The sequence below is a fragment of the Chiloscyllium plagiosum genome, chromosome 39 (genome assembly GCF_004010195.1).
Source record: "Chiloscyllium plagiosum isolate BGI_BamShark_2017 chromosome 39, ASM401019v2, whole genome shotgun sequence".
Lineage (NCBI taxonomy): Eukaryota > Metazoa > Chordata > Chondrichthyes > Orectolobiformes > Hemiscylliidae > Chiloscyllium > Chiloscyllium plagiosum.
The window spans coordinates 22,527,324-22,543,552 of record NC_057748.1 but is presented as its reverse complement, the minus strand read 5'-3'; the positions used below and the strand labels follow the sequence as shown (position 1 = coordinate 22,543,552).

The 16,229-nt window shown below is 41.9% G+C and overlaps 1 protein-coding gene across 4 annotated transcripts in view; it reads right to left on the bottom strand.

Moving 5' to 3' along the window:
• sun2 (Sad1 and UNC84 domain containing 2) overlaps nt 1-16,229 on the bottom strand; it is a 106,138-nt gene that overhangs the window by 34,875 nt on the left and 55,034 nt on the right. For all 4 annotated transcript variants that reach the window (XM_043680020.1, XM_043680018.1, XM_043680021.1 and 1 more), the window contains exon 12: nt 4,443-4,486. In XM_043680020.1, coding sequence (XP_043535955.1) covers nt 4,443-4,486 — 44 coding nt within the window. The remainder of the gene's footprint in view (nt 1-4,442; nt 4,487-16,229) is intronic.

Here is a 16,229-nt window from a genome sequence, read left to right as displayed (position 1 = left end):
TTAAACCCATCAGAACTCTAACACCTCCCCCATTTCCCATGTAAAACTGTGCAAGTTCCTCACAATCTCTTTTCCTGAATTCCATATCTACGTTTTCCTTTCCCAGAGTGAAGACCCAAGAGAGTATTTATTTAACAACCTTTTAATATCCTGCAGCTTCACACACTGGTTCCCTTTATAAAAATTTATTTATGGGATATGGACATCGCTGGCTGGCCAGCAGTTATTGCCCATCCCTAGCTGCCCTTAAGATAGTGATGAACTACGTTCTTGTACTGCTGCAGTCCATCTCCTATGGATTGATCCAAAATGCCATTAGGGAGGGAATTCCAGGATTTCAATCCAGCAACTGTGAAGGAACAGGGATACATTTCTAGATCAGGGAGGCGAGTGGGTTGGAAGGTAAGTTGAAGATGCTGTTCCCATGTATCTGCTGTCCTTGTCCTTCTCGATGGAAGTGGTTGTGGGTTTGGAAAGTGCTGTTTGAGGATCTTTGGTGAATTTCTGCTGTGCACCATGTAGATGGTACACACTACTGTTACTGAGCATTGATGCAGGAGGGAGTGGAAGTTTGACCATTTAGGGCCTTTCAAACATGTTGCTTTGTCCTGGATGGTATCAAGCTTCTTGAGTACTGTTGGAGCGGCACACATCCAGGCAAGCAAGAAGTACTCTATCATCCTCCTGACTTGTGCCTTGTAGATCATAGAATCCCTGCAATAGGGAAGCAGGAGGCCATTCAGCCCATTAAGTCCACACTGACCATCTGAAGAGCATCCCATCCAGACCTAACCTCTTACCCTATTCCTGTAACCCTATATTTCCTATGGCTAATCCACCAATCTTTGGACTGCGGGAGGGAACTGGAGTACCTAGTAAAAACCCATGCAGATATGGGGAGAATGTGCAACCTCCACACAGATTGTCGCCGGAGGGTGGAATCGAATCTGGGTCCCTGGCACTGTGAGGCAGCAGTGTTAACCACATGGTGGGAAAGGCTTTAGGTGATCAGGTGGTGAGTTACTTGCTGCAGTATTCCTAACCTCTGACCTGCTCTTATAAACATTGTTTATGTGGTGAGTCCAGCTGAAGTTTTATCAACGATAACATCCTGGATGTTGATGGTGGGGAATTCAGTGATGGTAGCACCATTGAATATCAATGGTGATGGTTAGAATGTCTCTTATTTGTGATGGTCAGGGCCTGGTATTTGTGTGGTATGTTATTTACCACTTATTAGCCCAAGTCTTGATATTGTTGCATTTGATCATGGACTACTTCACTATCTTAAGAGTCACGAATGGTGCCTAACAATCATCAGCGAACATGCCCACTTCTGACCTGATGCTGTAAAGAAGGTCACAGATGAAGTAGCTGATGATCATCGCATCTAGGACAATATCCTAAGAAACTCCTGCAGGAGATATCCTGGAGCTAAAATGACTAAACTCTCACCACCAGGACCATTTTCCTACGTGTCAGGTATGACTCCAACCAGCAGGGAGTTTTCCTTCTGATACCCACTGATTCCAGTTTTGCTCAGGCTCCTTGATGCCACACTCGGTCGAATGCAGCCTTGATGTCTAGAGCTATCATTATCACCTCCCCTCTGGAATTCATTTGTGGGTGGCACGGTGGCACAGTGGTTAGCACTGCTGTCTCACAGCGCCTGAGACCTGGGTTCAATTCCCACCTCAGGCGACTGTGCAAACTCCACACAGTCATTCTCCCAGTGTCTGCGTGGGTTTCCTCCGGGTGCTCCGGTTTCCTCCCACAGTCCAAAGATGTGCAGGTCAGGTGAATTGGCCATGCTAAATTGCGTGTAGTGTTAGGTAAGGGGTAAATGTAGCGGTATGGGTGGGTTGCACTTCGGCAGGTCGGTGTGGACTTGTTGGGCCGAAGGACCTGTTTCCACATTGTAAGTAATCATCTCTTTTGTCATGTTTGAACCAAGGCTGTAATGAGGTCAGGAGCTGAGTGGCCCTGGCAAAACCTAAACTGGGCGTCACTGAGCAGGTTATTGCTGAGCAGGTGCTGCTTGATAGCACTGTTGAACATACATTCCATTATTTCACTGATGATCAAGGGGAGACTGATGGTGTGGCAACTGGCTAGTTGGATTTGTCCTTTTTTCTTACATGCAGGGCATATCTGGGCAATTTCCCACATTATCAGGTAGATGCCACTGCTGTAACTGTACTGGAAGAGCTTGGCCAGGGGAGTGGCAAATTCTGGAGCACAAGTATTCAGTCCCATTGCCAGAATGTGGTGAGGACCCACAGCCTTTACATTATCCTGTGTCTCCAACCAGTGTCTCCAACTTACGAGTCGTAAATTCATGGAATGCCCTGCCAGTAGCAGTGGTGGACTCTCCCTCTTTATGGGCATTTAAGCGGGCATTGGATAGGTATATGGAGGATAGTGGGTTAGTATAGGTTAGGTGGGCTTGGATCGGCGCAACATCGAGGGCCGAAGGGCCTGTACTGCGCTGTATTCTTCTATGTTCTATGTTCTATTTTAGATTAGATTTGATTAGATTAGATTACATTACAGTGTGGAAACAGGCCCTTCGGCCCAACAAGTCCACACCGACCCGCCGAAGCGAAACCCATCGATACCCCTACATTTACCCCTTACCTAGCACTACGGGCAATTTAGTATGGCCAATTCACCTGACCCTGCACATCTTTGGACTGTGGGAGGAAACCGGAGCACCCGGAGGAAACCCACGCAGACACGGGGAGAACGTGCAAACTCCACACAGTCAGTCAGTCGCCTGAGTCGGGAATTGAACCCGGGTCTCAGGCGCTGTGAGGCAGCAGTGCTAACCACTGTGCCACCGTGCCGCCCGATATCATCTGGAGTGAATCAAATTGGCTGAAGGCTAGTGTCTGTAATGTTGGGGACCACTGGAGGAGGCTGAAATGGATCGTCCACTGTGAATGTTTCAGCCTTATCTTTTGCACTGATGTGCTGGGCTCTGCCATCATTGAAGATGGGGATATTTGTGGACCCTCAACCCCCAGGGAGTTATTTAATTATCTGCCACTATTCTTGATTGGATGTGGCAAGACTGCAGGGTTTGGATCTGATCCATTGGTTGTGGGATTGCTCAGCTCTATCACTTGCTGCTTGTGCTGTTTGGCACACAGTAGTCCCATTTGGTGGCTTCACTAGGTTGACACCTTATCTTCAGATATGTCTGATATGCTCTTCTCTGTGACTTTAGCTATGCCTTTATGCATTATCCATTGAAGAGTGGTTACTTTTCTTTAAATTATTTATAAAATATCTTAGGATTCTCCCTAATCCTGTTTGCATGCTCAATTTCTGCTCTTATTGCTTACGTTCCCTCCTGCACCTCCTGTATAAAAAGCTCCCCTCGATACATTTTAATAGATGCACCTCGCTAAACCCTTAACACTATGACTATCCCAATTTATATTGAGAAAGCTAAAATCCTGTACGTATAATTACTCTTACACAATTGTTACAGTTACACACCTCTGAAGTGTTGATTTCCCACTGACTCTATAATACACTCTCAGTAAAGTGGTTGCCCTCATAATATTCCCAAGTTGTACCCACAAAATTTCATTTGAGGACCCTTCCAAGATACCATCTCTTTGTTGTAGTAATTGACTCCTTAATTACTAGTTCTACACCATTACCCTTTTTACATCCTTCTCTGTCCCACTTAAAGATCCTATATCTTGAAACATTGTCTGTCCAGTCTTTCCTAGAGGGTGGAGTGTACTTGGAATGAACTGCCAGAGGAAGTGGCCGAGGTAAGTACAATAATAACATTTAAAAGACATTTGGACAGATACATGAATAGGAAAGGTTTAGTGGGATATGGGTCAAATACAGGCAAATGGGAATAGTTCAGTTTAGGGAACCTGGTCAGCATGATGAGTTGGGCTGAAGGGTTGGTTTCCATAGTGTATGATTCTATGACTATTAAATCGAATTACAAAGCTGTAACTTGGCAAGGTTAAAGGGGATGGTGGAGCGGGAGGACAGGGTGAAGAAACAAAGTATTCGAGCAAGCTCTTTCTTCAATTCTGCAAGTCTGAAGGCGGCAAAAAGTGACTTAGTCAGCAAGCAGCCATACTCTGCTTCATGTACCAGCCACTTAAGCAAGCACATAAGTAGCTGTACCTATAGGCACTATTTTTTGTTGGCTTTCCTCCAACTGCAGCACATTTGCTGAAAATACAAGCGATTAGTTGACCAAGTTCTGCTGTTCCTCTGCAGTAACAGAAGTTGCCCATTCTGCTCCACTATTTGTTGTATTTTCAAGGCAGTTCCCAAAATCACCACCAACATAAAAAAGCAATTCTAAATTAGCAAGGGTCATTTAGTGTGGCTATATCCAACTGAAAGTATTCCTGGTGGACAATTTCATATGTGGTAGAAAAAAAACCATGCAACTTCCATACCTTACAAAAGCAGAGCTTGCCTCCTTTATTTCTCTGAACATCTCCTGGAAAGAGGAAAAACAGAAAATGGTATTCAATTTTGTGTTTATATTTGAGGTTTGTTCTGATTTCCAGTTATAACAGCTCAGATTCTGGTTTGCTACTTTTTTTTTTAGAAAAGTCATCTTATTTTCAAATAAGCTGCCCAGAGCTTTGAAACATTTCCAGCTAATACCAAGAATCTGGATTCTAAACTAGAAGACCTTTGCCAAACTCTTTATTATTAATGATGCGAACATCTTCACTAAAGTTTTAATAAGTTATCAGGAATATAAAGAAATGCAGCAGCGTTGTCATACATTTCTCAGGTTTTCAATTTGGCAAAAGATGGTCTCAGCCCAAAGCTTGCCTTGAATTCAGAAACCTGTACAAAGACCAGAACTCTAAAACTAACTTAAAACCCAGTGTGGAAAGGATGCCAAAACACTTTATAAATGGTTATTCTCTTTCTCACCTTGATTGAGGTTTCAAAACAACACAATATTTCTTATCATCACAAACTGTTACCAAGAAACTATGGGAACAATGAGGTCCAGTTCATAGCCTCAAAGCATATTTGGTTTAAAGGTTTGTCAGGTTTCACATTACGCATACAAATATTATTTTCTAAGAGATGCAAATTTGTGTTAATTTGTATTTGAATTCAAAAATACAAATTAGCTTCCAACATCTCCTAAGAGAACATCTTCTATAGATTGCCATTCATTCATTGAAATATTGAACCCAATATTAAAGAAGAGAAAGGGGGGGGGGGGGGACTGCCAAAGTGTATTGTGGGAAAACCCAGCAAGGGTATGCACATCAAAGTGGCTGATCTTAATGACAGGGTCTGTTCAAACAGCAGGAGACTGCAAGAATTGACACTGGCAATTAGCAAGATTTGACCAACGATCCAGCTCCCATTGGATCTGGTCCAGCATCTGGAGCTATATTTTGCCATTTGTTTGTTGAAGAAACTTATCTCTTCTCTCTCACTCACTCATCAGGCTGTCTTGTTCCCCAGTAACTTTTTTCAGTTACCAAGACAAGCAATTACACACCTTATTTATATTGGGTTTTAAACAAAAATGCTTTAACCAGGTTTGTTTAATAACCACAATTTTTAATTTGCTATCAAAACAAAATGTTTCACATAATAATTGGCTAAAGTACTCAACTCCAACTGCTAAATGTCTACAGAAACACACTATCTTCTTGAAGAGTTTAATCTTCCTTAAGTAGTGTGTTTGCAGCTGGCTTTCTGAAGTAAAACTACTTTGGCTAATAGGGTATTCTTGAAGACAAAAAGGTGAAGCACAGGATATTCCAGAGTCTGTTGCTTTGATGTTCCAGCACATGAAGACACTGGTTATCTGAAATCTTACAAACAAAGCTTGCTCGGAAAATACACAATCTTGAGATTTTATTTCAATCACAACCAGAACAAAATGATTTCACCCTAAACTGAAGGACAGGGTTTTCCTTTCAGAAATGGGCAGCTTGGTCTTAGCAGGCTTTCCTTCCATTGAACAGATAAAACAAGAACCTCTCTAAGCCAAAGACAGCCCCCAGTATGGGAGACTGCAAAGCAAGCAGTGACCACCAGTCTTATGATTTGCAGGGAGCCTTGGTTTAAAAAAAATCTCTAATGTCCACAATGAACTTTCATTTACCTCTTTTAAAGAAACCACTTTTGTAATGTCCAGAAAACTTGACAATCTTTAGCTGTTAAATATCAAAAGTTAAGTGGATAAATGAAATAATACTTTGAAAAAAATTTCAATGTTTTGTCCACAGTCACATTTCTGTATTCACTGGAGTGTTTTTCTTTGGACTGAAGTGATAAATAAGCTATTATATAAACCTGTACACCCCAATTTGCCCCTTCAACTTCTTACATTCAATGAGTAGCCTCTAAATACAAAAGCATGGCCTCTAACCAAACTAACAGTTTACTGCTAGCAAATCAAACAATAAACGGTTCAATTTGAGAATGGTCTAGTCCTTATCATCACGATTGCTTTCATCACTTGCTCACCCTCCTGACAGAAATAATGCTTCAACACTGACACAGTTGATTCTTTTCCTAACCATTGAGGTGTCAATTGGGTGACTAACTTTACCAATCTTATTTTGACCACTGAATGAAATGGTTCATCTTGTAAAGGCAGGATAACTAACACCCACTGGGGATCAGTTAGCTAGATGGCTAGCTTGCGATGCAGAATGAAGCCAACAGTATGGGTTCAATTCCTGTACTGGCTAAAGGCTCAGGAAAATCACACCCTCCCAAAGTTGCCCAAAATGTGGTGATCCTCAGGTTAAACTCATCACCAGTTGTGTCTCCCTAATAAAGCCCTATGGTTCTCCTGGACTATGGTGACTTTCATATCACTCAGCTCTCTGGTTGAAATACTTGGGTTTTTGCTTGTCGGCCAATGCTTCACCGTCATTTGTAATGCTCAAAAGGTGCTGCTTCCCATGAACTTCTCTCAAAATATAGATACAGTCCAGCATGATAACTCATCTTTCATACACAAAACCTTTCCCTGATTTCATGGCCATAAACCAATTCAAAAAGACTAAAACCTTTATATCATACAATCACAGTATCCCTACAGTTTGGAAACAGGTCATTTGGTCCAACAAGTCTACACCGACCATCCAAACAGTATCCCACCTAGACCTATTCCCCTACCCCATTACCCTACATTTACCTTTGACTAATGCACCTAACCTACACATTGCTGAATACAATGGGCGATTTAGCACAGCCAATTCACCTAACCTGCACAACTTCGGATTGATGGAGGAAACCCACACAGACACGGGGAGAAGGTGCAAACTCCACACATAATCACCCGAGATTAGAATCAAAGCCAGATCCCTAGTGCTGTGAGGCAGCAGTGATAACCACTGTGCCACTGAGCCAGGTGAATCCTGTGCAGCAAAAATAAGTTATATTCCTTTGACCACAACAGTATGCCCTCATTATGGTTTTGAAGATTTTCTGGTACTTTCCTAAAGCTTCTGGATAGAATGCTGAATATGTGAATATATGAATTAGTAGAAGAGGGCTATTTAGCTCTTCAAGAAAGAGCTGATCCATTCGATATTTCACATTCCCATTAACCCCTGATATTCTAAGTTGCCCTTACCCAACAAGGATCTACCTCTGCCTTTAAAGTATATATTTTTTTTAAAATCATGCTTAGCTCCAAAACCCCAAACCCTTAGAGTAGGAAAAAATTCCCTCATCTGTTAACAAAAATGCCCCTAATTTTAAAACAAGTATCCATAGTTCTGGAGGAAACATCTTTTCCACATCCACCTTGCAAAGGCCATAAGGTACAGGAGCATAATTGATCATAGCTGATATAGGTTGCTCAACCTTCTCTGTGTAACCCTTGATCCCTTACTAGTCAAGAAACTAGCTTTCTCTGCTTTAAACACAACTATCTTGGCCTCAATAGCCTTCTGTGGCAATGAGTTCCAAAGATCCACAATTCTCTGGCTGAATAAACTTTTCCTCATCTCCATTCTGAAGGATTGTACCTTTACTCTGAGGCGGTGCCTTGGGTCCTAATCTCTCCTACTAGTGGAAACATCTTCTCCACGTCCATCCTATCCAGGCCCCTCAGTTTTCTGTAAGATTCAATGGAGATTCCCCCATTCATCTAAACTCCATTGAATACAGACCCAGATTTTCAACTGTTCCTCATTTGATAAGCTTTTCATCTCCAGGACCTTTCTTGTAAACCTCCTGTAGACCTTATCCAATGCCAGCACATGCTTCCTTAGATATGTGGCCCAAAACTGCTGACAACATTCCAAATGTAATTTAACCAGAGCCTTATTCTCAGCTGTCCATCCTTGCTCTTGTATTCAAGCCCCCCCAAACTTTGATCAAGTTATCTCTTGTGCTTCTAAACCCTGGTGAAAACAGGTCAGCCTGTCAAATTGTTCTTCATAAGACAATCATTAATTCCAACTGTCACTCCAGTAAACTTTCTCAGTACTGCCTCCAACATCCTTCTTTAAATAAGATGACCAAAACTGTGAGCAGTATTTGAAATGTGGTCTCACCATTGTCTTGTATAACTGAAACGTAACATCCACATTCTTGCTTTGATGTTCTATACCCCTCATAATAATTGAATAACATTATATTAGCCTTCTTAATCACTTGTTCCTGCATGCTAAAAATTTGAGATTTATGCACTGGAAAGCCTAGAACTCTTGGCATCTTGGAATTCTTCAGTTGAGATAGTCATTTAAAAAGTAGTCTGCTTTTATTCAAAGTGGATAACTCCATAATGTATTCCATTTGTGAGATATTTACCCACTCACTCAATTAATCTACACTTATTAGTAACTTCCTTCTGTTTAACCGTTTAATTTATAGCACAGAAAGACAACCTTCGGTCATCGTGTCTTCTTCACAACATACCTATCTTTATAAATGTTCCCTATGGTAATATCTGCAAATTTACCCACCATGCTTTCAATCCTCTCAGCTAAGCCTCATATTAATTAGAAAAAAAAAGAGTAGACTTCAGCACAGACTTCTGAAAGACCTCACTGGTCATATCCTGCCAAAGTGGAAAAGATTTTCTGAGATAACCAGAGGGTTAGATAGGGTGGACACTGAGAGCCTTTTTCCTCAGAAGGTGAAAGCCAACACAAAGGAACAGTTTTAAATTGAGGGATGATAGATTTAGGGCAGATATTAAGAGTAGTTTCTTTACTCAGAGGGTAGTAGGAGTGTGGAATGGCCTGTCTGCAGCAGTAGTCGGCTCGCTGACGTTAAGAGCATTTAAACAGGCATTAGACATACATATGGATAATAATGGAATGGTGTAGGTTAGATGGGCATCAGATTAACTTCACATGATGGCACAACATCAAGGGCCAAAGGGCCTGTACTGCACTGCAACATTCTAATATTCTAAGAACCAATTTATACATACTCTGCTTTCTGCCAGCTAGCCAATATAACAATCATGCTCCCTATGATTTGGTGCAATAACATTTTAGGTGGAAACTTATAAAATAACTTTTGGACACCCAAATATAGTGCATGGTGAACCGAGTGGCCCAGAGTGGGACTCTGACAGCGGCAGAATGGCTCGGGCTGGTGCAGCCCGGAGCAGCACTCTTGCTTCCATGTGACATGGGCTGGTGAAGTCCAGATGGGTTATGTAACAGCGGAGAAGGAAAAGTTGGACTTTAAGTGATCTTTATTAGGTTAATGTGAATGGCACCGCTACACACTTCTCACTGTAGTTAATATTGAATACGGGACAACAACTGATTCAAATTCAAATGCTATTTCAAGAATTCCAATAAATTAGTTAAACCCTGTTTCCACTTCACAAAAACAAACATGCTTCATTTCCCAATTACCTTGAGTTCTGAATGCCAGGTCATGTTATTACTGGACAAGATCAAAACCTGACTGAAATCTGGTTTGATAAATGATATTTTGTCTTTTTATTTTAACAAGGTGGTCTCTCACTGAATTATAAGTATGCTATACTGCAGTTTTGCTTTTTGAGAAAGCTGGAGTTTATTGCGCAAACAAAGCAATAGAAAATAGAGGAAGCCAAGAGATTTCAAAATACACAGTAAAAGTTTTTATCTGAAAAACACACCTTCACAGTACTCACACCAGAGAGAGAATTTCCTTCTCTATCACCTCCTTTGCTTTACTTTAACAGTTATTTCAACTTCCAGTGTAGAGAACCTAATAGCCTCTTCCTGGAGCCTTCATATAACCGAGCTGAAATATTCTCAGCTTTAAATAACCGGTTCAGGGTTTTATCCAAACACTTATGGCCTTTAACTATCACTAAATACCTTAAATCAAACCAAAAACAAAGCAGTTCAGCACAGGAACAGGCCATTTGGCCCACGAAGATTGTGCCAATACATGATGCCTTTCTAACCTAAAAGCCTCTTGTATCTACATGGTCCATATCCCTCTATTCCCTGCCTATTCATATACCTGTCAAGACACCTCTTAAAATGTTGCTATTGTATCTGACAATATTCAGATATTTACAATCTTCTATGCAAAAAAATCTTGCCTCTAGCATCTCTTTTAAGATTATCCCCTTTTACCCTAAACTTATGTTCCCTAGAAATTCACATTTCTAGCCTGGGAAAAAGACTCCAACTATTCATGCCTCTGATAATTTTGTAAACTTCTATCAGGTCAGCCCTCATCCTTCAACATTCAAATGAAAACAAACCAATTTGTCCAATCTCTCCTCAAAGCTAATATCACCTCTCCCCACCCTCCCATCCCCAACCCCCCCCAAACTAAGCAACATCCTGGTAACCAGTTTCTGTAGTCTCTCCAAAGCCTCCACATCCTTCTAGTAGTGTGATGACTGGGCTGTATAGAATATTCCAAATAGCTAAAACTGCAAGTCATTATTTTTAAACAAATGTGAACTATCGTTTCCCCTTCTCCAAGAGCAACTGCTTCACACAGCCACGTTCAGCTAAAAGCCCTGTAGCACTGTCCAAACAAACCAAAACTAAAAAGATTCTCTCTACACAATAGATGCTTTCCCGAAATTGAAAAAAGTCCATAATCTTCCATCGGAAAGCCTAATGTGTACTTTGCCCCCTAAAACTCACCGAAAGTAAAGAAAAACTCATTATATCTTGAGGGCTCATTCTCTCCACCTGTTACTATAACTCACCATGCCGACAAAAATATTTATAAGCTAATAATTAATTAAAGACTTGGGGCATATTTTTAAGGAGAGAAAAAGACTTAAAGACTTAAGGGATTTTCTTTTTTAAAACACAGAGGGTCATTTTTGTAACAAACTTCTAGAAGTAGCGATGGATGCAGGTACAATTATGTTTAAAAGATATTCAGATAAGTACACGAATAAAAATTGTTTGGAGGGATACAAGCCAAGGGCGGACAGATGGGACTAGTTTAGTTTGGGATTATGGTCAGCATGGACCATACATGAATTCAAACAGCAAAGGCAGTAATTGTGCAGGTCCACTGTGGTGTCAGTTTCTTTGTCTCTCTCTCTCCTGCACTGACCTCACCATGTGCTTCCTTTGTCTGTTCTTCTCCCTTTTAAAACTGCTGTTGTTTTGACTTTTTTTTCCCCCAAAGTTCCAAAACAATGCAACAGCATATAAAACAGGAATTGCTGCTCCTGGAATTCGAGGAAATCACCTCCAACACCTAAAGTACCTCAAAAGGAGCAGTTATTAAAGCCAGAAGTTTTTCCCATCCTCTATCTTGGATTACCCAGAATGTGGGACGTGTATGGAATGAGCTGCCAGAGGAAGTGGTGGAGGCTGGTACAATTGCAACATTTAAGAGGCATTTGAATGGGTATATATGAATAGGAAGGGTTTGGAGGGATATGGGGTGGGTGCTGGCAGGTGGGACTAGATTGGGTTGGGATATCTGGTCGACATGGATGGGTTGGACCGAAGGGTCGGTTTCCATGCTGTACATCTCTATGACTCTATGACCGATTGGACTAAAGGATCTGTTTCCATGCTGTATGACTCTATGACTCTAAATCATTCAGGTACCCAGAAAATCCCTATATGCTACTAGTTCAAAATTGAAAAAAAATCAATATTCAAAAGTTAGAGGAAATATATTTACAGGTAATTGTGATGTAGAATGTGATTTACATCCACGATTTCATTAATATGACCATTAACCCCCATCCTCACCTTTTGGGGAATCAACACTAAAACTATAATGAGGCTATATCCAGATTACTACTAATTTTCTGAAAAGTCCTAGACAGGAAACCTAGATCCGAGTGAATCACCATTGATAAATCCATACTGAGTGAAGCGCTGTATTAAATTCTCTTCCTTTATCGGAACAGACATTGTTGCCTCTGGATATCAAGTTGCCATATCCATGATAGTAAGGATTTTTAAGTGTCCTGCTTTTGCTTTCTGTAAAAGTCCCATAAAATCCACCAACACTCTACTAAATGGTTCCTCAAATGTGGTGAAAGAGTTAAAAGCATTAGTTTATTTGCATGTTGCAGCTTTCCCATAACTTGGCATATATGGCAGGTTTTACAAAACTTTACCAGAGTCTAATGAAAACCTAGTTAGTAAAGATGTTAATGTATATACATTTCAATCTTCCAGATTCCAACATGACATGCCGTAGGAATTTTGTGGGCCATCCTTAATATATCTCCATGATATTTGACTATCACCATCTGAGCCGCCATTTGCAGGACTGCCTGTTTCTCTCTCCACAAATACTACACAATACCTCCTTCTTTAGAGATCGCAATTTCCCTTCTCACGTGGCTGAAGATGCCCTCCAACGCATCTCATCCACATCCCGCACCTCCGCCCTCAAACCCCACCCCTTCAACCGTAACAGGGACAGAACCCCCTCGGTCCTCACGTTCCACCCTACCAACGTTCGCATTAACTGCATCATCCGCTGACATTCCCGCCACCTCCAATTGGACCCCACCACCAGGGATAAATTTCCTCCCCACCCCTTTCCGGAAAGGACTGTTCCCTCCGTGACTACCTGGTCAGGTCCACGCCTCCCAACACACCCTCCAGTCCTGGCACCCTCCCCTGCCCACCACAGGAATTGCAAAACCTGCGCCCATACTTCCTCCCTCACCTCCATCCAAGGCCCCAAAGGAGCCTTCCACATCCATCAAAGTTTCACCTGCACATCCACCAATATCATTTATTGTATCTGTTGCTCCCAATGCAGTCTCTTCTACATTGGAGAGCGCTTCAGAAAACATCTCCGGGACACCCGCACCAATCAACCCCACCACCCCGTGGCCCAACATTTCAACTCCCCCTCCCACTCTGCTGAGGACATGCAGGTCCTGGGCCTCCTCCACCGCCGCTCCCTCACCACCCGACATCTGGAGGAAGAACGCCTAATCTTCTGCCTCGGAACACCAACCCCAGGGCATCAATGTGGACTTCACCGGTTTCCTCATTTCCCCTTCCCACCACCTTACCCCAGTTCTAACCTTCCGACTCAGCACCATCCTCATGACCTGCCCCACCTGCCAATCTCCCTTCCCACCCATCTGCTCTACCCTCCCCTCTGACCTATCACACTTTGGTTTCCAGCAACTGCAGTCCTCACTTTTGCCTACAAATACAACAGACTTGCTGAGTTTCTCCAGTAATTTGTTTTTATTTCGCAGTTGGAGTCACTGTCTAAATTCAGTGTTACCTTAGAGACCGTGAGAATATTTAAAAGAATCTGACCACCATCCTAACCTGGAATCAGCAAGTCCAACAGACTGCCAATGGAGTGCAGGCTTCTAGCTGGCAACATTTGGAATCAGACTTGCCACAATCTGGGTGTCATATATTCAACCATTATTAAAACCTCTAATTCCACCTCCAAAACATTGTCCACCTCCTGTTGAATCCCTCAGTCAAGTCTGAAAGTGACAAAGGTATGAGTATCTTCCATAAACTTGATGTGCTTGCTCACATCAAGTCTCATCCCATTACCAATATCCCATGCTAGCTGATTGACCCTAGGCTTAGCAAAGCTTTGTTTCAAGATGTTCAAATCCCTCTACAACCTCAACTCTGCAATCACAGTTAGCCCACAGCCTCAAGATGTTTTCAATCCGCTGTGTAAGAACTTTATGACCCTGGAGCAGCATGGTGATGATGTAATAGAGTGGCTATTCACTGGGCATAAATAACACCATAGGGGTGGAGTTAAGATAAACGTCTTCAGCTTAATGCATGGGGAGGGAGACAGAAGGGTGAAATCTAACCATGTGAATGTTAGACATACATGTAAAGAAGCATATGGAGCAGAACAACAAGTAGTAGGCAGTAGAGTTTATGGAGTAGCCTTTGAATAAAGTAATAACAAAATTAGAGCCTGGTTTGTCTCTGAATAGTATGTATTGGAGTAATTAGTCACGATAGATAATGAATGGTGTTCTAAAAGAAACCCAAGCCTGAAGATAGTCCTTGGCGTCACCTTCTCGACCAATCGGTCTTGAACCTAAATGCCTGTATGTGATATAAAACCACATGACAAAAGGCACTCCTCTAACTCCGACCGTCTGAACATCCTGATTTTAAATCACCCCAACATTGGTGGCCACTCCTTCAGCTGCCTAACCCCTGGACCTCTCTTCCTAAACCACCCTGCCTCTCATTTCTTCTTGAAGGTTCTCCTGAAAATCTTTTGACCAAACCTTCAACTATCTGCTCTCATGTCATCATAGATTACCACAGTGAGATGCTTTTGTGGTGTTTTATTTAGTTCTGGATGCAGTAAAAATAAATTATCGTCATCTATGTCTCAGCTACTTGCAAGATAAATTGATTTAGCAATCATTGAACTGTCAGCACGTAATGTTGTGGCTGTACAGGATGTTGGCAAGGCCACTTTTGGAGTACTGTGTACAGTTCTGGTTGCCCTCCTATGGAAAGGATATTATTAAAATTGGAGAGCATTAAAAAAAAATCAAAAGGGACTGGAAGGTTTGAGCTGTAAGGAGAGGTTGGATGGGCTGGGACTTTCTTCCCCTGGAGCATAGGAGATTGAAGGGTGATCTTATAGGAGTTTATAAAATCATGAGGGGCATAGAAAAGGTGAACAGCAAAAGGTCTTTTCCCCAAGGTAAGGGAGTTCAATCTTGAAGGCATATTTTTAAGGTGGGAGGAGAAAGATTTAAAAGGTCATGAGGGGCAACCTTTTCAGAGGGTAGTTCATGTGTGGAATGAACTGCCTGAGGAAGTGGTAACAATATTTGAACAAATACATAGGAAAGGTTTAGAGTGATATGGGCTAAATGCAGGCAAATGGGACTAGTTCAGTTTAGGAAACCTGATTAGCATGGACGGGTTGGACTGATAGGTCTTTTTCCATACTGCATGACTAGGACTTCTAGCTCCTCAATTTTTTGTTTTATGTAACTCTCTGGAACCTAGTTTACTGAGTTTTGAGAAGTTTACTTTCCTGCACACACAAGTGTTTCTACTTGGCTTCACAGCTGTTTGTACTCTGACATGGCTCCTTTCTCTGAACTGATGTGTACCCTGATCAATCCCAACTTCCAGTAATCCGTTCAAAGATCATAGAATAGAATCAATAAAACCCTTCAGTGCTGATAGAGGCCATTAGGCCTACCTTCCAAAAAGCAACCCACCCAGATCCCACATTTCCCATGTCTAATCTACTCAGTCTGCATATCCTTAGACACTACAGGGAAATACAGCATGGCCAATCCACCTCATCTGCACATTTTTGGACTGAGAGAGGAACAAGGAACATCAATCAGGAACCTACACAGACACAGGGAGAACATGCAAACTCCACACAGACAGACAGTTACCCAGAGCTGGAATCTGTTCTTTGTGCTGAGAGGCAGATGCCCCAACTTGTGACAAGGAAAAGACCCTGGAGATCACTCCCACCCTCAGCAGTTTGCTGTCTGGCTTTTTCAGCTATATTTTCTCATCTACTTGCCTCCATTTTACCTCCACCCTTCTCAGGCTTTTGGAGTAATAGGGGAAAAAAGTTTGAATTTGTCAATTAGCTTTTTAAATCATTAGCCATTTTCGCTACCTGCCTTGCTGTTTCAACCTTCTATATTTCTATGAGAGTTAATTCTAATGGAGGGAGTGAATTTTTAAATTCTCTACCTTTAAAATCAGTGGTCAAAAGGTATTTAATTTATCTTCTCAAATTCTATACAAGTTGTTAAATCTGCTTCCAGATCCCCGCCCACC